The 22,849-nt window shown below is 47.0% G+C and overlaps 1 protein-coding gene across 1 annotated transcript in view; it reads left to right on the top strand.

Annotated features, from left to right (window-relative positions):
- Positions 1 to 20,666, top strand: part of wizb (WIZ zinc finger b) — a 34,114-nt gene extending 13,448 nt beyond the window's left edge. The window contains exons 9-17 of the mRNA XM_080487046.1: positions 4,940 to 5,038; positions 5,987 to 6,544; positions 7,323 to 7,778; positions 7,856 to 8,353; positions 8,528 to 9,082; positions 9,765 to 9,976; positions 17,092 to 17,356; positions 18,457 to 18,622; positions 19,937 to 20,666. Of these exons, the coding sequence (XP_080343172.1) occupies positions 4,940 to 5,038; positions 5,987 to 6,544; positions 7,323 to 7,778; positions 7,856 to 8,353; positions 8,528 to 9,082; positions 9,765 to 9,976; positions 17,092 to 17,356; positions 18,457 to 18,622; positions 19,937 to 20,225 (3,098 nt within the window). The 3' untranslated portion in view covers positions 20,226 to 20,666. The remainder of the gene's footprint in view (positions 1 to 4,939; positions 5,039 to 5,986; positions 6,545 to 7,322; positions 7,779 to 7,855; positions 8,354 to 8,527; positions 9,083 to 9,764; positions 9,977 to 17,091; positions 17,357 to 18,456; positions 18,623 to 19,936) is intronic.
- The last annotated feature ends 2,183 nt before the right edge of the window (positions 20,667 to 22,849 follow it).

Here is a 22,849-nt window from a genome sequence, read left to right as displayed (position 1 = left end):
GTCCAGACCGGAGGCATTAAAAAGTGTTTTACTTGTGCAGACACACTGTCATGTCGCGCAGGTAGAGCCTGACGTGTGAGCGGCTCCGGAAGCGCTTCCTCACTCTTCGCTCCAGTTTCTTTTTCTTTTTTTTTAATAAATCAACACCGCGCACGTCTCGGATGACGTCCAGTGTTTCCAAATGCTGCAGGATCTGTAAAATTACCTTCAGTTGCCCAATCCTCGCCATTTTTCCCCCTGCTTTGATTTTTGATAGAGGACACGCTGTGCTTTCAAGTGCGTGCGTCCGCGCGAGCCGCACGCGCGAATTTCTCCCGGGAAACGCGGTAACTTTGTGTAGTAATCTGTAATCTGATTCCAACTTATCCTGGAAGTGTAATCCAAGTACTTGGGCCAGTGTGGGATCGCTGTTTGCTGCGTCTCCTCATCAAGTCAAGTTATGTATCGCTCCTTTTCTTTCCCTCCTGAATGACGGATAATAATAATAATAATAATAATGATGCTGATGGTGATGATAGTAATTATAATAACGGGTGTAATAACGCTGCTGCGCTCCGAGGTGTCACATCGCCGCTCTTTTACAGTCAGGAGATGAAGTGACAAGCGCAGAGAGCCGCCCACCAGACAAAAAGCATTGTCTGTCTGTCTCCACGTCGCTTTTGATTTAGCGATTTGTCGCAGAAAATGGCACTTTTGTCCCAGAAAGCATGACTGCAGGAAGAAAGGCTGCTTCCACCAGGCACTTCTTTCACTTGAATTATTTCCGTGTTCAGCGCCTCCACCCCCCCCCCCCCCCCCCACCCCCCCACGCACACACACACGAGAAGATGTTTATAATGGAAAAGAAGGATAAATTCTAATGAGATCACAGGACGGGCTTGATCCAGGTTCAGTTCATCTGCTGTCACCGACTGAACCAACGTGGTTCAACAGAAATCATTGATTTGAAGTCAATTCAATAGAAAAATCATCATAATAATGTGAGATTTCTCAACTTTAGAAGCTGCCGTGTGTCGTTGTTCAGCTGTGACGGACTTTATTGACAGAGAATCTTTACCTGAATTATATTTAAATGTGCATTTTCCTTATCGGGGGAGGTTTATAATACTCTAGTATTCTACTATTTACTGTTAAGAGCAGTGATTTCATACTTGATCCTCCAGCTGGAAGGTGTTTGGCTCATTGTTCAGGTTCAGTACAGGTTCAGTTCAGGTTCAGTTCAGGTTTAGTACAGGTTCAGTTCAGGTTCAGTTCAGGTTCAGTTCAGGTTCAGTTCAGGTTCAGTCCAGGTTCAGTTCAGGTTCAGTTCAGGTTCAGTTCAGGTTCAGTACAGGTTCAGTTCAGGTTCAGAACAGGTTCAGTTCAGGTTCAGTTCAGGTTCAGTTCAGATTCAGTTCAGGTTCAGTTCAGGTTCAGTACAGGTTCAGTTCAGGTTCAGTTCAGGTTCAGTTCAGGTTCAGTCCAGGTTCAGTACAGGTTCAGTACAGGTTCAGTACAGGTTCAGTACAGGTTCAGTTCAGGTTCAGAACAGGTTCAGTTCAGGTTCAGTTCAGGTTCAGTTCAGGTTCAGTTCAGGTTCAGTCCAGGTTCAGTTCAGGTTCAGTACAGGTTCAGTTCAGGTTCAGTACAGGTTCAGTTCAGATTCAGTTCAGGTTCAGTTCAGGTTCAGTACAGGTTCAGTTCAGGTTCAGTTCAGGTTCAGTTCAGGTTCAGTACAGGTTCAGTTCAGGTTCTCTCACTGGGACTGAAGGATCACTTTTATCTGCATTTTCCTTCAGAAACCAACAAATTTAAGACAATTTACCGTCAGAATCATTTGACGACCTTCTATTCTGAACTTTACTGTGGTTTGTGTTTAAGACGTGATGGGACTTTCTTGATTCATCATGTGAAGTGTTTTGTTCATGTAGAGTTTCTCTCTAAAGATGTTCAGACGAACAGGACTGAGTTGATTCTTCAGTGATTGAATGAGGAGTTTTATCTGCATTTTCCCTCAGAAATCGACAATCTTAAAGCAGTTTACTGTCCAAGTCACCAGTTCACTCTCACTAATGTGAGATTTCTCAACTTAATAAGCTGCCGTTGGATTTTTTTTTACGTGGATTCTTTACTTGAATTGTTATTTTATTGTGTAGATTCCCTCTCTGTCTTTATAAAGATGGAAACATTAACATCACTGAGCTGACTTCTCTTTTACATTCACTGTCAACTTGACTTTTTGTCTTTTTTTGGTTGTTTTTTTTAAATAAAATTAGTCATCAAATCCTCCAGAAAACATTTTGATTTAATTCTCTGTAAAAAATCCCTAATCAGCTTAATGAACAAAGGATTTCTCCACTTTATTGGACGATGTGGATGTTTGATGAGACAAAGACGGAGAAATGACGGGGAATAGCCTCCAACTCCTCCGTCTTTTGTTCAGTGCGAGTCTCCATATTCTCATTAATCACGTAGGCGGCGTCTCAGAGTGATATCTGTGTCTTTTCTCCTACCGAGGAGGGTTTGGATGCTCGGCTCTGCAAAGATGGAGAAATGAATGTGCGTGAGCTCAAAGAACTGAGCTTATTTATCAGTTCCTGCGTCTTTCTGACTTCATGACTAATGTTCAGTCCATCTTCTGCCACCGTGTTTTGACAGAATCACAGACGAGGCGTCGGATCGCTCAGCAATCCTTCATTTGAAGGCAGTTTTTCATCTTTGGGATTAAATAATCTCATCGACATGAGATCTCTTCGAATGAGCCGATGCTGTGACACAGGTCATGTGTTCACTGACGGTCCCGTTCGATGGACTTTGGATTCAATACGTGAATTATTTTCGTGTGTTTTCGTGTCCTGCTGATGCAAAGTCATAGAAATACCAACGAGCTCCAAACAGCGTCTTTATGAACGGATCAGAACGGCGCCGTGATTCACACACACTGACTGTTGAAGCATCTTTAAAATGAATCAGTCGTCACATCCTTCAGAAATGATTAGTTTCAGCAGTGAATTTGTCATTAATCAGCATTATTAGGAGGAGATTTTCATAACTGAATGGCTGTTTGCAGGTCGCAGTGTTTCTAATGGAGGTTTGAATTCACTGCTGATTGTTCTGCATGACGGGTTTTATCTTAAGTGGGCCGGAACGGCCGAGTAATGCCAGAAGAACCTGTAAATTAAAAAGGTTTCATGTTTTTCCCTGTTGTGGCGTCGAGTCGAAGCTTTGACAAAGTTTGTTTTTTGCGAAATGTTTCACAATTGGTCCCAAAAAGAACAATCGAGCCAGTTTTCCGGAACCATTCTGGTGAAACGGTGAAATGTTGATGTTGTTCCCGGTGGGTCGGTCCGATCACAGCTGATCTGCTCACTTTCTTATGGCTCCAGAATATAATCCAGATCTCCACCTCGGCTCGTCAGCCCATTCAGTTTGAGGAAATTCATTCATAATTTCCATTTTATTTTCGGATGTTTTTAATGCTGAGAATTTACTGGGAATGAGTTGTTGTTGTTTTTTTTACTTATTTTTATCCACTATGATGATACAGACTGACTTTAAAAGCTTTTTAAACTAAAATAAGTCATTAATCCACACAGATTCGTTCATTTCAAGGTGACTTACGATCAAAATCTTCATAGAAGAATAAAATTCCTCTTTTTTTAATTCATCTTTCCTCTGAAACAGATGGAGAGTTTTCTCGGCTGCTTCGTTGCCTTGACTCGTTTCATCTTCACCATTTTATTTCCATTTATCCTTCAATTATTTCAGGCGTACTGAAACCGGATGCTGGAAAACAACAACTTTCCATTCCCTGCAAACACGTTGAGTTCTAACATCCAGAGCGTCGTCTGATCGGCGCGTCGGTCGCTTTGTGTTGAAACTCTCCACTTCCTGACGCTTGAACCCGACGGCGCTCGCCGGAGCGTCACAAGTTTGGAAATCCTCCCGTCAGCAACGCCGCCGCTGCGTTTTGCAACAGTCAGGTTGCAAAGGTCTCCAGAGCTCTGGAGCGTTCAGCAGATAGAACTTAGACACTCTTTAACTCCGACTGTCGGTTTGACCCGACCTGGAAGTTAATACATCACAACCTGCTTCTCCTCTCATACTGGCTTTAAATCAGTTACCAGAATTTTTTTCGGAAAGTGTCACCTGCTGAGAAAAACACTATTTTTCTATTCGTTTAGATTCAGTTTATAATCCGCTGATTATAACCGAATATTAAAACTATGTTTTTTCATTTATACTTTTAAGTACTTTGGAAAATTTAGTGTAAAATCTGAGTCAGGCTTCGATTTCAAGTGAAAACGGAAAAGTTTTCTTAAGTTTTGTTTGTCAGTTTATACAACAGTGCCCCTCTCTGTTTGGATGAGGAACTGCGTCGATATTTATTCCCTCCAGAATTATTTAACCATTATTTGTTAAACTGCTGGTTCCCAAACTTTTCCTGTTGTCCTCCCATTGCCGTGTATGAAACACCTCAACCTTTTGAAGTATTTTTAAAAAGTTAACTGCAACAAATTGGTTGCAATAAAACACCCCCCCACCCCACCCCACCCCACTAGGGGGCAGGCCCCCCCCACTTTGGGAACCACTGGGTTAAACAATCATCTTTGGTAACTTCCACATTCCCTCTCGTCACCAATCAGTTGACGAGGGTTACAAACAGCTGATCCTGATTGATCCTTTTCATTAGAAACGATTGATCCAGTTTCAGACGCATCGCGCTGAGTCAGCAGACATGTTTCGCTCAGTGACGTCAAATATGTGTCAAAGTTCGAAACTTTCAGAATTCGATCCAGTTTACAGACGTCTGAAGCTCCAGGTCGTCTCTGAAGTGTTTCTCAGAGTCGGAGATCTTTCTAGTTTCCAGGATATCGGCGAGCGCCGCGGCCGATCAGTTGAACGTGTTTTGGTTTGAGTCTGTTTCGCCATCGCAGCTGATTTCTTCTTGACGTTCCAGGTGATGACGAGGAAGCAGGCGAGGAAGAGGATGATGAGGATGAGCTATCGGCTCTGGACCCTCTGAGCTCCGGCCTGGGGGACGATGCCGACACTAAAGGTGAGGAGGGAACGACGGGGGGGGTGGGGTGGGGGGGGGGGGGGGGTGTTATCAGAACAGCTCTGACACTGAGCGGGTGGAGAGGAGGAGGAGGAGGAGGAGGAGGAGGAGGAGGAGGAGGAGGAGACGGAGACAGCCGGGGTAAGTGAGGTGACTCGTCTGCTGGGAGATCTGTGGCCTCTGAACAACCTCAACCACCTGCTGCTCCAGTGAGGAAGAGGAGGAGGAGGAGGAAGAGTAGCAGGCTGCTTGGTGATGAAGAGGAGGAAGAGTTTTCTGCCTGTTTTCGATTATTTACAGATATTTTTTTTAATCTTTTTGTCCAAAATAGTTTGATTTGATTTTTTTATATATTTTGGCTTTATTCTCACTTCTACGGTTCCTTTGTGTTTATTTGGTTTATTTCATCTGTTGTTTTCATTTTAGATCAATTTAATGTTTAAATCTTGTTAATTGTTTTCATTTTGTGGATTTAATCTAAAGATATTGACAAAGTCGTTGGTATTTCTGATCTAATTAATATTGTTGAATTTATTGTTTCTTCACGCTGCCGTACAAATACTGTTTATCTTTATTTTGTGGATTTCATCTCTAAATCTTGGACAATCTATTGGTGAATTTAATGTCTGAATATTGTTGAATATGTTGGTGCTTATATTTATTATATATATTTATTGTTCGTTTATGTCTCGTTCTGGATTGTTTCTCCTTTTATTCCACCATCAAGTCTCTACTGAATATTAGATTAAGATGTAGTATTTATTTATTATTCAGTCCCTCTGCTTGCCTCTCGCCGGATCCTGACCTGCTGTCGGTTCTACTTCCTGCCAGTCTGACGCTTGTTGCCGTGAAGCCGTGAGCTTCCTGAGGTTGGAGCGTCTCTTCCAGCTGGACGCCGTCCAGGCGAGCGTCAAAGTGTCTCATCAGCTCTTTTCGTCTCCTTCGCAGTCCACGACTTGAAGTGCGAGGTGTGCGCCGCTCGCTTCGAGACCCGGCGAGGCCTGTCCAGCCACGCCCGCTCCCACCTGCGCCAGCTGGGCGTCACGGTGTCGGAGTCCAGCGGCGCCCCCATCGACCTCCTCTACCAGCTCGCCAAGGAGAGCGGCGCCGACGGCGAGCTGGGCTCATCTCCTCCGGAGCCCCTCCCGGCCGGGTCCCGCTCGCCACCCGCCACCCTGAAGGAGGAGGAGCTAGACGACATGGACCTGGAGCAGAAGCCCATCCCACTGTCCCTCCTGGCCAAGGTGGCCCCGCCCTCTTCCTGCTCCCGCACGCCCACGCCGTCTCCCGGCGCCTCTCCGGCGCCGCGTCACTCCGCCTCGCCGTCCTCAGTGGTGAAGAAAGCCCCCATCTCCTCGCTGCTGCCGGTGTCCTCGCCGCTGCGCTCCTCCGAGCACAAGGGGGCGGGGCTAAAGGGGCTGGGGTGCGGCCTCTCGCCGCCGGGCGCCGTCGCCTCGGCCAAACCGCTCTGGGCGCCACAGGACGACGACGCGCCGCTCAACCTCAGTGAGTCTCTGTCGCTTCATTTTGTTTTGAAGGACCGATCTAGTCGTTGACACGATGGCGTTTCAGGTTAAAACACGTCATTTTTGCGAAAAGTTTCACTTTTACAAGACAGCGATGTCTGTTTCCATGGAAACCAAAGAAACACTGAAACCGTCGCAGCGTTTCCACTAGTTGGCGCTGCCGCTTGTTCTGGTAATGGAAGCAGACACATCACAGAACAAAATGCTGCAGAAGCAGTGAGTTAGTCAGGAGAAAAGTATTTATGGAGCAGAATTCACAGTACTTCACAAATTAATAAAAGAAATACACTAAAGCTTGAAGTACACAGATGAACTAGATGCTACAACTGGTGACTCAGCTATAAAACTAGAATATAGACTGGGAGTCGTGACACGATGGAGGACGCCGTGTTTATCACCGTCCCTCTACTGAGCATGTGCAGAAGAACAGCCGTGATGATCAGTAGCAGTGCTTCCGCCGGCTGGACGATGTTTTTCACCCGTCAGGGTGACGAAGCCCGAATACTTTCCAAAAGTTCATATGTACATAATCGCAAATTTCTCCTTTGTGAGACAAATAAAAATATCTTTTCATCAAAATCACTGCTTTTGTAGGGATTCTCTGACGGAGAGGAAACAAGCAGCGACTCAGTGGAAGAAAAAACACTGAATCATGTTTCACTTCTCATGAACTCCTGAGCAGCAGGTCCTAAAGCTTTCGCTCCGCTTTATTGTGAAATCCAGAATATGTTGTGTGACTGTCTGTTCCTCTGGTGCAGCGTTGGAGGTCGACCCCAACAAGGACATCGTCTGCCAGCTGTGCGGCGCCTGGTTCGAGACCCGGAAAGGCTTGTCGAGTCACGCCCGCGCTCACCTGCGGCACTTCGGGGTGGAGTACTCCGAGTCCAAGGGCTCCCCCATCGACCTGCTGAACCAGCTCATCGACACCGACGACTTCAAGCACAAAGCCGGCGCCGTGGCGCTGGACGGCCACGACGGGCCGCGCGGCCCGGCGCCAGCGCTGGCCTCCCCGAAGCCGTCCCTGCTGGCGCTCTCCTCCTCCTCCCCCCCGTCGCTCCTCTACAAGGTGACCGCCGCCGCCAGGAGCGGCTCCGCCTCCAAAGCTACCTCTTCGTCCGCCTCGTCGCTGCTGGGTCCGCCCGCCAAGCGGCCCAAGTCCTCTTCCATGCAGGTCTTCCGCCTCAGCAGTGGCGAGCTGATGGCCCTTCCTCACAGTGAGTGGCGTCCGTCCGTGACACGTCCGTCGGCGGTTGGGGTCGCTTGACAGAGCGGTTTTTTTGTCCTCTCTTAGGCGAACCTCCAAAGGAAATAGGCTGCGAGTTCTGCGGAGAATACTTCGAGAACCGTAAGGGCCTCTCCAGCCACGCACGCTCCCACCTGCGCCAGATGGGCATCACCGAGTGGTCGGTCAACGGCTCGCCCATCGACACGCTGCGGGAGGTCATCACCCGCCGGGGTCTGCCCTGTGCACTTCCTCTGAAGCCCCTGAAGACCCCGCCGCCGTCCTCCCCGGGGCCACCCCGCTCCCCCCTGTCGCCCTCGTCGTCGCCGTCGGGCACCCTGCTGGGCCGCCTGCCCTTCGCCTTCGCCCGGCCCTCCAGCCCGCCGCAGTCCGCCGCGTCCAAGTCCGGCTCGGGGTCTCCTGGCGGGCTGCTGCTGAAGATGAAGCCTGAGCCGGTGCAACTGGAGGTCACAGCGCCCGGATCGGTGGGGCGGCCCGGCGGCTTCTCTACCGAATCCATCAGCTCCAGCTGGAGCGGCGCGGACAGCGTGTTCCCGCTCAACTTCGGTGAGTCCAGCCACGTTTTTCTTCTTTTAAAAAAGGAGTTTCAATCATGTCCTAGTGCTGGCGACGCGTACGGCGTTCAAAAGCCTTTAAACAGGAAACCTTCCTGAAACGTTGTCGAGCAAACGGGCTTGAACGCAGGTAAAACTAACCCGTCGTGTTCCGGATCTTCCTCAGCCATGGCCCACGAGGTGGAGCCCACCCGGGACATCCGCTGCGAGTTCTGCGGAGAATACTTCGAGAACCGTAAGGGCCTCTCCAGCCACGCACGCTCCCACCTGCGCCAGATGGGCATCACCGAGTGGTCGGTCAACGGCTCGCCCATCGACACGCTGCGGGAGGTCATGCACAAGAGGGCGCCGGGCGGCTCGTCTCGCTCGGACCAGGCGGTGAAGAAAGAGTCGGGGCAGGGGGCCGGCGGCCCGCAGTGGGACGCCGCCTCGGACAGTCTGACCGCTTCGGGTTTTCAGTCGTCCAAGTTTCGTAAATCTCCGCTGAGCCTGCTGCAGGCCGGCTCCAGGCTCCACAAGCAGAGTTTAGGGTCCGTGGCGGCGGCGACAGCGGCAGGGAAGTTCTTCAGGATGTCCCCCTTGGCGAAGAGGCCTCTGGCGGAGGAGGCCCACTCGGCGGACGCCGCCCACTCGGCGCCACATCGGCTCAAGACTTTCTCACCTCTTCCACACGACTTCTCCTTCAAGAGGAAACCTTCCCCCGACAAGCAGGGACACCAGGGTGAGTCCAGCTTCGTTCTGGTGTCGAGGGCGGGGCAGGAAACTGGGCCCAACCAGCTCTGCTCAGGATTTTACCCAAAATGCATTTGGAGACGAGAGCTACACTCGGTAGAGCGCAGACCTTCACCAACTCCACATTTGTTTGTGGAACCGAGTTAGCAAGTTAGCTGTTAGCTCATATCGATGCTAACTAGCCTGTCAGGTAGCTACATCACTGTGAAACACTGAGCAGGGAGCGTCTCCATGGCAACAGATGCTGATCTCCATGAGGCGCCTCTCTCATCCACTTTGTATGGAAACGTTTTTCACAGTATTTGGGGTTTTATTCAGAAACAGTTAGATTTAATAAATAGATTGAATGGACTGATCCTTGATGATGACAAATCGTCCCTGAAGACTTCATCTAATTCAGGTCAACAGTTTTTGTGAGAAGTTGGTAGGATACATACAAACCAATAAATAAATAAACATAATACACACAGATGAAAACAAAACCTTCTCGGTCAACTTAGTTGGCTGCTTTAGTTGGCGAAGGTTTTAACTCTGAGCTGAAATTACACGTGGCCACAGAACCTGTTTACAGAACCTGTTTCCCTCTGGTTTCTAGACGCCCGCCTGCTTTGGGGGCAGCGTCAGCCAGCGGTTCTGATCCGTCACTTCTCTTCTCCCCCGCTCTCTTCCAGATCCGAGCTGCGAGCTTTGCGGCTTCTACTTCGAGAACCGCAAGGCCCTGGCCAGCCACGCCCGGGCCCACCTGAGGCAGTTCGGCGTGACCGAGTGGTGCGTGAACGGCTCGCCCATCGAGACGCTCAGCGCTTGGATGCGCAGCCGACCGCAGAAGGTTCTGGAGATGCACCGCAGCTACATGCAGGGCAACAGATCCACCCTGAAGAAGGTGAGGACTCATTTCAGGCCAACGAGTGAAAACGCAAAACGTTTGTGGACTTTTAGGTGTGTGTTTTTGAAAATGGCTACCAAGGTGGAACTTTTGGAAAACCGTCAGGCTCCATCTGACAGCACTTTGTGGAAACGCTGCTACTGCACATGCTCAGTAGAGACAATCAGAACAAAGTTTCCTCCGTGGTGTCATGACTCCCTGTCCAGATTCGAATGGACTTGGTAGTTTTATTTTGACAGTCACCGTAATAACAATCCAACTTGGTAGCTTTATTTTGACAGTCACCGTAATAACAATCCAACTTGGTAGTTTTATTTTGACAGTCACCGTAATAACAATCCAACTTGGTAGTTTTATTTTGACAGTCACCGTAATAACAATCCAACTTGGTAGTTTTATTTTGACAGTCACCGTAATAACAATCCAACTTGGCAGTTTTATTTTGACAGTCACCGTAATAACAATCCAACTTGGTAGTTTTATTTTGACAGTCACCGTAATAACAATCCAACTTGGTAGTTTTATTTTGACAGTCACCGTAATAACAATCCAACTTGGTAGTTTTATTTTGACAGTCACCGTAATAACAATCCAACTTGGTAGTTTTATTTTGACAGTCAGCGTAATAACAATCCAACTTGGTACCTTTATTTTGACAGTCACCGTAATAACAATCCAACTTGGTAGTTTTATTTTGACAGTCACCGTAATAACAATCCAACTTGGTAGTTTTATTTTGACAGTCAGCGTAATAACAATCCAACTTGGTACCTTTATTTTGACAGTCACCGTAATAACAATCCAACTTGGTAGTTTTATTTTGACAGTCACCGTAATAACAATCCAACTTGGTGGTCTGTCCACTAGAATGTCTGGGGTCTCTTCTTGTTAATGTTTAGAGCTCATTGTTCTCTGCTGTGTGTGTGTGTGTGTGTGTGTGTGTGTGTGTGTGTGTGTGTGTGTGTGTGTGTGTGTGTGTGTGTGCTTTCAGTACTAAAACTAACAACAGCGGTAAATGAAAACTCGATTGTTTTCCGTTGTCGTGGAAACACGAAGCTTTTCTGGAGCGAAAACGTAAAAATGAAGCGATTTCACTTGAATTGTCCTGAAACGCTGCATAAATGGAAGAGTAGAGCTACACTCGGTAGAGCAGGGTGGAAGAGTAGAGCTACACTCAGTAGAGCAGGATGGAAGAGTAGAGCTACACTCGGTAGAGCAGGGTGGAAGAGTAGAGCTACACTCGGTAGAGCAGGGTGGAAGAGTAGAGCTACACTCAGTAGAGCAGGATGGAAGAGTAGAGCTACACTCGGTAGAGCAGGGTGGAAGAGTAGAGCTACACTCGGTAGAGCAGGATGGAAGAGTAGAGCTACACTCAGTAGAGCAGGATGGAAGAGTAGAGCTACACTCGGTAGAGCAGGATGGAAGAGTAGAGCTACACTCGGTAGAGCAGGATGGAAGAGTAGAGCTACACTCGGTAGAGCAGGGTACGTCACCAACACCACATTTGTTTGTTAGCATCACTAGCATGATAGCTGTTAGCTCGTATCGATGCTAACTAGCCTGTCAGGTAGCTGTGAAACACTGAGCGTCTCCATGGCAACAGAGGCTGATCTCCTCTGATCTCCTCCATGAGGACACTTTTTCACCGTTTGTAGGATTTATAGAGAAACGATTAAACATTAACGTCTAAATCTGATGGATCGTCTCTGGAGAGTTCGTGTGATTCTGGCAAAAAGTTGGAAAAAAAACATAAATACATACGTACTAATAGATATATAAATACATGCAGAGAAAAATAAAACCTTCTCGGTTAGTTAGTTAAGTTAAATATGTTCTCTGTGACGGCGACGCCGGTCTGCTTTGGGAAAGTCAGAATGTGGAGCGTGGCTGGTGAAGGAATGAAAGTGGAGTTGTCGGCTGCTGTGGAAAGAAATTTGAAAGAATATTCAGCTCTCAGGATAAAGAGCAGTGGTTCAGTGTGACGGGAGCAGTGGTTCAGTGTGACGGGAGCAGTGGTTCAGTGTGACGGGAGCAGTGGTTCAGTGTGATCGGAGCAGTGGTTCAGTGTGACGGGAGCAGTGGAGCAGTGGTTCAGTGTGACCGGAGCAGTGGTTCAGTGGTTCAGTGTGACGGGAGCAGTGGTTCAGTGTGACGGGAGCAGTGGTTCAGTGTGACGGGAGCAGTGGTTCAGTGTGACGGGAGCAGTGGTTCAGTGTGACCGGAGCAGTGGTTCAGTGTGACCGGAGCAGTGGTTCAGTGTGACGGGAGCAGTGGTTCAGTGTTACCGGAGCAGTGGTTCAGTGTGACGGGAGCAGTGGTTCAGTGTGACCGGAGCAGTGGTTCAGTGTGACGGGAGCAGTGGTTCAGTGTGACCGGAGCAGTGGTTCAGTGTGACGGGAGCAGTGGAGCAGTGGTTCAGTGTGACCGGAGCAGTGGTTCAGTGTGACCGGAGCAGTGGTTCAGTGGTTCAGTGTGACGGGAGCAGTGGTTCAGTGTGACGGGAGCAGTGGTTCAGTGTGACGGGAGCAGTGGTTCAGTGTGACTGGAGCAGTGGTTCAGTGTGACCTGGAGCAGTGGAGCAGTGGTTCAGTGTGACCGGAGCAGTGGTTCAGTGGTTCAGTGTGACGGGAGCAGTGGTTCAGTGTGACGGGAGCAGTGGTTCAGTGTGACGGGAGCAGTGGTTCAGTGTGACCGGAGCAGTGGTTCAGTGTGACCGGAGCAGTGGAGCAGTGGTTCAGTGTGACCGGAGCAGTGGTTCAGTGTGACCGGAGCAGTGGTTCATTGTGATGGGAGCAGTGGTTCAGTGTGACGGGAGCAGTGGTTCAGTGGTTCAATGTGACCGGAGCAGTGGGTCAGTGTGACCTGGAGCAGTGGTTCAGTGTGACCAGAGCAGTGGTTCAATGTGACCGGAGCAGTGGGTCAGTGTGACCAGAGCAGTGGTTCAATGTGACCGGAGCAGTGGTTCAGTGTGACCGGAGCAGTGGTTCAGTGTGACCGGAGCAGTGGGTCAGTGTGACCAGAGCAGTGGTTCAGTGTGACCAGAGCAGTGGGTCAGTGTGACCAGAGCAGTGGTTCAGTGTGACCAGAGCAGTGGGTCAGTGTGACCGGAGCAGTGGGTCAGTGTGACCAGAGCAGTGGTTCAGTGTGACCAGAGCAGTGGTTCAGTGTGACCGGAGCAGTGGGTCAGTGTGACCAGAGCAGTGGTTCAGTGTGACCAGAGCAGTGGGTCAGTGTGACCGGAGCAGTGGGTCAGTGTGACCAGAGCAGTGGTTCAGTGTGACCAGAGCAGTGGTTCAGTGTGACCGGAGCAGTGGGTCAGTGTGACCAGAGCAGTGGTTCAGTGTGACCAGAGCAGTGGGTCAGTGTGACCGGCTGCAAAGCCAGCAGATCCCTCCGACCTGTCGGAGCTTCGTGCTTCAGGTGGAGAAGGTTTTTTTTTTTTTTTTTACTTTTCATGAAAAAACCAAAGGATGAGGCTTCAGTGAAACGTGAGTCTGAGTCGTACGAGAAGAGATCAGAAGCTGCTGCACGACGACTCCGACACGCCGGCGTGACGCTGGCAGATCTAACGCACCTCCGCTGGTGGAGCGACAGACATTTTGTCTTGGAAAGCTTCAGACGCGTCGTCTGGCGGCTTTGAGCCGTACTGTAGATCCTGTGTTCACACCCTGAGAGGGGGGGGGGGGGGGGGGGGGGGGGGGAGGAGGGAGGGGGGGAGAGGGAGAGAGAGAGAGAGAGAAGAAAGAAATTGAGTGTGGGGACAGATGCCAGAACAACTCTGCTATTGACTTGATAGTTGCCATAGTAACCAGGGTGCCTGGCAGCTTATGTTTCATCTTCAGATAAATTATGGCATGGTGTTGATAGAAGAAGAAAATGTATGTATTTCCCTCTCTCTCTCTCTCTCTCTCTCTCTCTCTCTCTCTCTCTCTTTTCTTTCTTTTCTCCCTGAATTAGTTTCTGCTGCATTTGCGTCACCCTCACACCTTTCCTCCGAGCTGTGATGTGACACACATACAGAACGGATTACCTTTTCCATGTCCTTGTCATCGTGTTGTAAAGGACTTTTTCTTTTTTTTGGTTCCACGTGGTGGAGAAGTGAACGGAACTGGGCTGAGGCTGCTGCAGTCGCCGTCCTGCTCGCCACACTCTCGCTTAACCTCTGGGATTATCCAGTAATCTAACATTTGTCCCTGAAGACGTTTTCCATGTGAGGATTGTAATCCCACTCTAGAATAAAGTCCAGGTTTAAGATGATCTTCAGGGCTTTTAGGTTGAAATTAAACAGACTTTTAGTTTTTTGTCATTAAGGTATAGATGGAAGTACTAACAATAAAGTACACTACTAGGATTGAGTAAACATATTCAAACACATGCAGATTAATTTAGCTCCATAAACAACATATCTACAAATAAAATCAGATTACATTCACGAGAGCTGGAGTGTCGGTGGAGAATTGAACCAGATTCATCGTTTATGATCTTCAACTATCAGACTTATTGATCCACATGATCATAAAGAGCCGAGCTGCAGAGTTCTAGATGTTTCTTTAGTGGAACGTTACTGCTGAATCAGCAGAACCACGATCATGTGTCAAACTTTCATCTTCCAATGATCCAGAGGACAGAACTGATTGATGATCAATGATAGAGGACAGAACTGATTGATGATCAATGATAGAGGATAGAACTGATTGATTATCAATGATAGAGGACAGAACTGATTGATTATCAATGATAGAGGACAGAACTGATTGATTATCAATGATAGAGGACAGAACTGATTGATTATCAATGATAGAGGATAAATGAGGCTCCTGACCTGATTGTTTGTCTCCAACCAAACCACCATCAAATGGTAGAACCTAAAGAACCTAAAGAACCTAAAGAACCTAAAGAACACGTGACTTTTGCGTCTGTATTGTGGTCTTTTCGTCTGCGTTTTGGTTTTTGTATTTGTGTCGTAGTTCTACGTTCATGTTGTGAGTACTTTTGTAATACTGTTGTGAGTACTTTTGTATTCCTGTTGTGAGTACTTTTGTCTTCCTGTTGTGAGTACTTTTGTAATACTGTTGTGAGTACTTTTGTATTCCTGTTGTGAGTACTTTTGTCTTCCTGTTGTGAGTACTTTTGTAATACTGTTGTGAGTACTTTTGTATTCCTGTTGTGAGTACTTTTGTCTTCCTGTTGTGAGTACTTTTGTAATACTGTTGTGAGTACTTTTGTAATACTGTTGTGAGTACTTTTGTCTTCCTGTGCGTTTGCGTCGCTCGTCTTGTTTTTGCGTTCAGCTCTTTCTTTTGCTTCCTTCCTGCAGCTTTTGTTTCAGTGTTGTGAGCTTTGTGTTTGTGTTCTCCGGCACTGTTTGGACCCTCCAGAACCCCACCAGTCACTAGAACCTGGACCTCTGCAGTACCTGAGACGATAGAGAATCTTGCACACGTCTGGAACCAAACCGCGACTCGGCTGTAAAGAAAAGATCATTTCTGAGCTTTTTGATGCCGACGTGATTTGATGCGGCAGTGAAGTAATTTATTCACATTTTCACAACGGTGCATTGTGACATTTCCTTTAGTCTGGAAACAAAAGCTCCGCTGGAATAATGGTTCTGCTGGAGCAGTAATAATGGTTCTGCTGTGGCAGTAATAATCCTCTTCAGGGAGTGCTGTCGTATCACTGCAGAACCGCATGTCTTCATACAGCCACAGAACGTTTCCATCAGGATCACCATGTTTGGTTTCACCTGAATACGTGGGCACGGCAGGTTTGGTGAGGATCCTCAGGACTCTAGAACCACAGGGTTACATAAGGGACCGGGTCAGAACCAGGTCTCCCTCACAGAGCCTGCAGTTACATGATCAGGTGGTTACTGTGGAACGTTGACAAGGCAGCGGAGAACAACCTCATGCAGCTCTTAACCGAAACCTTTCCTGCTTTTCCTTCTGAGATGTTGCAGCTTTTCTTTGAGCTTCAGGGTTCTTCATCAGCGGTTCTGATGTTCCGTGTTGTTTCTCTGATGTTCTGTGTTGTTTCTCTGATGTTCTGTGTTGTTTCTCTGATGTTCCGTGTTGTTTCTCTGATGTTCTGTGTTGTTTCTCTGACGTTCTGGGTTCTCCTTTGTTTCTCTGACGTTCCGTGTTCTAGTTTGTTTCTGTGTTTATTAAGATTTCAGGACATCTGAAGCCATGAATGTTTTGATTTTAGTCATCAGTGTATGTTGTGTTGTTTGTGTTGTTTGTGTTGTGTGTGTTTGTGTTGTGTTGTTTGTGTTGTGTTTGTGTTGTGTTTGTGTTGTGTTTGTGTTGTGTGTGTTGTGTTGTGATTGTTTGTGTTGTGTTTGTGTTGTTTGTGTTGTGTTGTGATTGTGTTGTTTGTGTTGTGATTGTTTGTGTTGTTTGTGTTGTGTTGTGTTTGTGTTGTTTGTGTTGTGATTGTTTGTGTTGTTTGTGTTGTGTTGTGATTGTGTTGTTTGTGTTGTGATTGTTTGTGTTGTTTGTGTTGTGTTGTGATTGTTTGTGTTGTTTGTGTTGTGATTGTTTGTGTTGTTTGTGTTGTGTTGTGTTTGTGTTGTTTGTGTTGTGATTGTTTGTGTTGTTTGTGTTGTGTTGTGATTGTGTTGTTTGTGTTGTGATTGTTTGTGTTGTGTTTGTGTTGTGTTGTGTGTGTTTGTGTTGTGTGTTTGTGTTGTGTTGTTTGTGTGGTGTTGTGTGTGTGTGTGTTTGTGTTGTTTGTGTTTGTGTGTGTGTGTGTGTGTGTGTGTGTGTGTTTGTGTGTGTGTTTGTGTGTGTGTTTGTGTGTGTGTGTGTGTGTGTGTGTGTGTGTGTCTTCTTCTCTTAAGAAATTTGTTCAAAACGTTTCTCCACTTGATTCGACCCCCCCGGTTTGATGACTCACTTTAGCCTGAAGAGAAGATTTAATCAGATGTTCTGTGTTGAAGTTTAAAAGGTTCAGATTGAGAATAAAGTGGAGGATGTAATCTGTAATCTAGATATAATCTGCACTGTGAAGGTGAGTTCAGGTGGAGCGTCGGTCTTTTATTTTCTGCTGATAGAATCGCTCTTCTTCTCCGTCTCCACATTCTGATCTGTCTTATCCCCCCATCTCGTCTGCAGAAGCCCCCCGCCGCCTCTTCCTCCTCCTCCTCTTCCTCTCAGTGGTCGTCCTCTCTGGCCGTCAGCCTGGTGCGGCCGCAGGGCCGCGACCTCGCCCAGGGCGGCTCCTCCAAGGCCTCGGAGGGCGAAGCGCACGGCGGCGGCGGCCTGCAGGGGGCGTCCTTCAGAGCGGGGCGCAGCAGCCCGGGGCTGTCCCGGCTCGGCGGGGGGCTTCAGCTCCAGGCTCAGGTGGCCCGGAGCGAGCTGAACGTCCGGCTGCCCAGAGGTACGTCCGCCGCCGGCTCAGGTTCCCCGACAGGAAGTGAAATACTGTCAACAGCTTTGATTTGGCAGGAAGTTCCACCTTCAGAACAGATCAGCCCGTCTGAACGCTGGATTTGATCATTAAAGCAGAAAATATCTGATGTTATTCGATATTCTTTTAATTTATAAACCTATTATTCCGTTTCATGAGATAAAATGTTCCAAAATAAACAAAAAAGCTTCAAATATAAAGTATTTCTGTTATTACATAATAAATGTGTATAGAAGGTTTCTAATATCAAAAAAATATTAAAAATAACGCAGATAAAATGTTTTACATATATATATAGAACATTATATATATATACAGCATTTTATATAATACGTCCCAATAGTATAATATAATAAAATACGCAATATTTGTAAATACATTTTTTTTTTTTAAATACTTGCAAATAAAATTCTAAAACATAGAAATACTTTTATAGAATATTATATGTTTGTAATGATTTATTATCATTTTTATGTTTTGTTACCTGTTTTTCCTAATGTAACTGGGGTGTATCTGTAGAAGTACACCGGGCGAAAACCTTAATTAAATACAGTTAATTGAGTGTAACTAGTGAGAAACGTGCCTCTTTACTGATTTGATGGCTGCAGCGGCTTTCAGAAAAGTGGAGACGAGCCTGAAGGATCCATAGGAAGGACAAAGGTTCTGAGGATTATCAGTTCTGCATTCAGTTTACAGGTTTTTCACAAATATCCTTGTACTGCAGGTAATCAGGTTCTGAAACGTTTCTGCGCTGCGTTAAAGTGAAGTAGTGAAGCCGAAGTGAAGACGTGAGACAAAAGAAAAACCAAACTACTGAAAGGGAAACTTCCCCCGACAACGTTCTCATCTTTGTTCCCCGACAACGTTCTCATCTTTGTTCCCCGACAACGTTCTCATCTCATCTATATTTATCTCAGCTGGGAAACGAGTCACATTGGATGTAATGAAAAGATTCAAACCAAATTAACTTTAAAAGCTCAAAGTAGGAAAAACTACAAAATCCACCAAACCTTAATCTTATCATCCTCATCATCATCCTCATCATCCTCATCATCCTCATCATCATTCAGGGTTCGAACGCCGGCCCCTGAAGCACCCGTCCTGCCCCGACGGGGCGGAGCGGGACAGCGGCCCCCCGAAGCCCCCCCGCACAGGCACCGTGCCGGCCCTGGTGCCCAAGCCGCCGTCCTACCCGCTGGTCAAGCTGGTGGGGAAGTTCTACACCCTGAAGTGCCGGTGAGTAGAACCCGAGCAGTTTGACTCCCGCACAACCCGGACGGACGATCTCAGTTTATACAAACTAAAATTTAAGTTGCTTTCATAAAGTGTCATCGGCAAAATTTAGATATATTTGATTATATCTTCAGCTCTTGTGGGATTTTTTTTTAGATTAAGATTTTTGATGTGTTTTCATGCTTCAGCTGTTTAATGTATCTGTGCTCATTTATCCTCGTTAGATTAAAATACTTCCAGCCGCCGTGTTTCTCCTCTTGTCAGAGCAGTTTGAGCTCCACCAACACATCTTGGTATTTTTCCTTCTTTTTTCCTTTCCTGCGTTTTCTTCTCCTGATAAAACCCTCTGTACTCGCGTTTTAGTTTAACCAATTACATTTTTATATATGCCATATTTATATATATATATATATATAATCTCAATAGTCCAGTTATCCAGGCTGACTGAGCTGTTTCCCTTCTACATTACATCATTTTTGAAAAGTCAGCGTGTTCTGCAAATAGAATAAAAATGTTTATTTACAAATGATTTTCTGGAAATGTCCCGGAGGAAATGTCCCGGAGGAAATGTCCCGGAGGAAATGTCCCGGAGGAAATGTCCCGGAGCCTGTCCAGGTGACAGACTTCTGCTCTCCAGTGTTTCCTGCTTCAACACCAATAGATGCTTGGCGTCTGTCCAGTAACACTGGAAGACTGAGGACTTCTTTTTTTTATCATAGAAAATTAAACTAAACTTTTACATACAAAGGTCATTAAACATAAAACAGATTTTTTGCAAGAACTTGTAAAACTACTTTTGAGTGACGGAAGGAACTTAAGGCAAAAAAAAGGAAATGTGAATAAATAATTAAATAAATAATGTGAAGGTAGATACATAATATAAGCATGAAAAATAAAGTAAAAAATGAGTGACTAGATGTGTGTGTGTGGGGGGGGGGCTGTTGTCCACCAGAGGTTCCATGAAGCGCTGCTGCACACTCACATCTGAAAGTGGTTCTGCTCTCCCACGTTTGGAGACTGTAGGAGTACTAGAACTGTCTGGATAAGTTTTAAATAGTCCCTTAATCCCCGAGCAGCAATCCCTCCCCCCGCCCCCCCGCCGAGCCGCTCTCCGCTTTTAGCTGCTAAAGCGCTATATTCAGAACCATTTGGGATTTTCAGGCAACATGAATGAGCGCTTAAGTTGTGATATCAGGGCGGAACAAGAGTTCTGACTAAACCGTCTGCTCCCGGGAGACGGACGCCGACTTCACAGCATCAGATTCTATTTCCAGTCTTTGTGTGGCGACGTTGCCGATTGCTGTTGGTGTGTTGCAGGTTCTGCGAGGTGGAGTTCCACGGCCCGCTGTCGGTGCAGGAGGACTGGATCCGTCACCTCCAGCAGCACATCCTGAAGATGAACTACAGCAAGTCGGCCGAGCCGCCGCCCCGCCCGGCCTCGGTCCAGGCCTCCACCTCTACCTCCAGAACCACCTCCACCGCGCCCGCCCTGGCCTCCACGCCCCCCGCCGCCCCCGCCGCCACTGCCACAGAGATAGTCCGGGTCTCCGAGGAGCGGCCCGCCCTCGCCGCCACTCCGAGCCCCCTTCAGACCCAGACGGCGTGAGCTCGCCCTCGCCTTCCGCTCTCATTACCGCCTCCTTTGTTTCTCCTCGTCCGCCTCTTTCTTTCCTTTGGCCTTCACAAAGTGTTGTATAGGAGCAGCCCTCCGAGCCCCGAGCACCTTTGAAGCAGCTTTCTAGACTGTTACTGAGTCCCGTCGCCGTGGGAACAGAGCGCTCCCCGTCCGATCTGCGTGCCGGCGGTGGGTCATGGTGGGAACCGTCCGAGGTTACCAGGAGAAATGGACTAATATTGAGTGTTTGCCTTGTTTCTATTGAATGTCCAGACGTTACCGTGGTCCGTTACTGTACCTGGACCTTACAGTAGGTTAATGTAGCCTCAATCAAACTTTATCCAACGTCTACTGAAGCTTCCCCCCCCCCCCCCCCCCCGTCCTCAGACCTGTGAGGCGACGGTCGCTGCCTCAGGTTGCACTGATTTTACTCAAAGGTACAATATGTAATATTCAGAGCTCAAAACCTCTAAAATAATCACCAGAATGGGAGAAAATCGCAGTGACAGTGTTTGTTTGTTGTGCTGCAAAATTTGCAATTTAACAAGTTTTGCAATGCCACTTTGCTCCACTAGGTGGTGTGATGAATCACTCTATTGTCAAAACAGAGGAAAGGAAACATTCTTTTTGAATCTTTCTAAACAGTTTCCTCTTAAAGATGTTTAATCTGATCACTTGCTTTGATAATCAAGGTTAACAGGCAGCAGCTAATGGCTGCCGCTCTCGCCATCGTCGTCTCCGAGACGTGAGGACCACCGATCTGTCCTGTGGCGTCTAGTCTGGATCCGTCCTGATAAAGAAACAACGGCTGCCGATACGTCTTCCTCTTGTGTCTTTGTCTCGTTGGACTAAACGTGAAGTTTCAAGTCACTTCAGCGTCTCTCACAAATCCTTCCGGCCCAGTACTCAGTCTGGCGTCGGTCTGGAACCGTTACCACCAAATCAAACTTAACTGGAGCCGCAAAACATCTTCAACTTTTAAAATGAGGCTAAAACATCTGGGAACGTTTGAAACATAGAATTTTTATATACAAACAAAAACTATGTTGTTGCATTTATGAACTTTTAATTACTCTTTAGGATGGTAGATTAAGTTATTATTATAAAGTTATTATTACAAATTTATTATTGACACATCATTACTTTTTGAGATGTTTTTGTTTTTACGAGATTTTAGTGATTTCACTCAAAGTTTTTCAGCATTTCTGAGATTTTCCTGGTGCATTTTAGCAGTTTTTAAAATTTTAATTATTGTTTTTTCTTTTAGAATTCGGGTCTTTTTTAAGCTGTTTTAGCAGGTTTTTTTCTCATATCTTTTAATTGTTGTGTCTTTTTTTTAATACCCATTCTAACACAGTTTTTATTTAAAAAAAGACTCTGTTGCGTAAATCAAATGAAAATAAGGTAAAACAAGCTGCAGCTACTAAACACACTGAAATACTACATATTGTACCTTTAAAGGGCCGAGACGCAGATCAAAGGGAATCTGTCATCATGCAAACCTGTTGGTTGAGACTTTAAACATTAATTGTTAAAAAAACTAAAAAAAGGCACTTTCATTGTGGATATGGTCACTCTGCACTTAAAGAATGTTTCCCATTCATTTAAAAGGGAAACGTACTGACAGATTAAGGAAGTGGAAGCACCCCCCCCCCCCCCCCCCCCCCCCAACAGGAAAAACTCCTCCTGGAAACAAAACTTCCCCAGAAAACAGACATTTTGCTTGAATGTAGCTTGAAGCACCTATTAAAACCTTATATGCACACATTTGTACACAATCAAAAACCAAGGCCCCGTTGAATTCCCCTCGTCCCTTCGTCCCCTCGTCCCTTCGTCCCCTCGCCCCTTCGTCCCCTCGTCCCTTCGCCCCCTCATCCCTTCGTCCCTTCGCCCCTTCGTCCCCGCGTCCCTTGTCCCCTCGCCCCTTCGCCCCCTCATCCCTTCATCCCTTCGTCCCTTCGTCCCCTCGCCCCTTCGTCCCTTCGTCCCCTCGCCCCTTCGTCCCTTCGCCCCCTCATCCCTTCGTCCCTTCGTCCCCTCGTCCCCTCGCCCCTTCATCCCCTCGCCCCTCCGTCCCCTCGTCCCTGCGTCCCCTCATCCCTTCGTACCTTCGTTTTAACTTCCAGTTTCAGAAGCGGCGCCACGAGTGTTCAAGGTTTCACACGTTCTCTTTCTTCTTCACCGTGTTGCTGTTTTCCTCCTCCTTCCTGTTTTATTTTCACAATGTAACCCAAATAATTTATTTATTGTTTTGCATCTGAATGTGGTAAACTACGTCTTTTTTTTTTTTTTTTTTTGTAAACGCTAAACATTTTAACTTCGGAATGTTCGGAAATAGTTTGGAAACAATCGTGTGAATGCTGAAAGGCATTTGAAGCATTCTAGAATCAGCTTGTTCAGGACATTCCTGTTGTGCTGTAGGAGTTTTATATCTTTAACCGTTTCCCAATAAATCACACGCAGAGAGATCAGCGTCGGTTACCGTGGAGACGCTGAGATCAAGGCAGAGGTTGATCTCTTTTGATCTCAGCATCTCCATGGCAACAGACGCTGATCCCTGATCTCCTCTCAGCACTGGAGATGCCATGGAGAAGAACAAAGGAGATCAGCTTTAT

This window comes from Lipophrys pholis (assembly GCF_963383615.2).
Source record: "Lipophrys pholis genome assembly, chromosome: 19".
NCBI classification, from domain to species: Eukaryota; Metazoa; Chordata; class Actinopteri; order Blenniiformes; family Blenniidae; genus Lipophrys; species Lipophrys pholis.
This window is presented reverse-complemented; position numbering and strand designations above follow the sequence as displayed.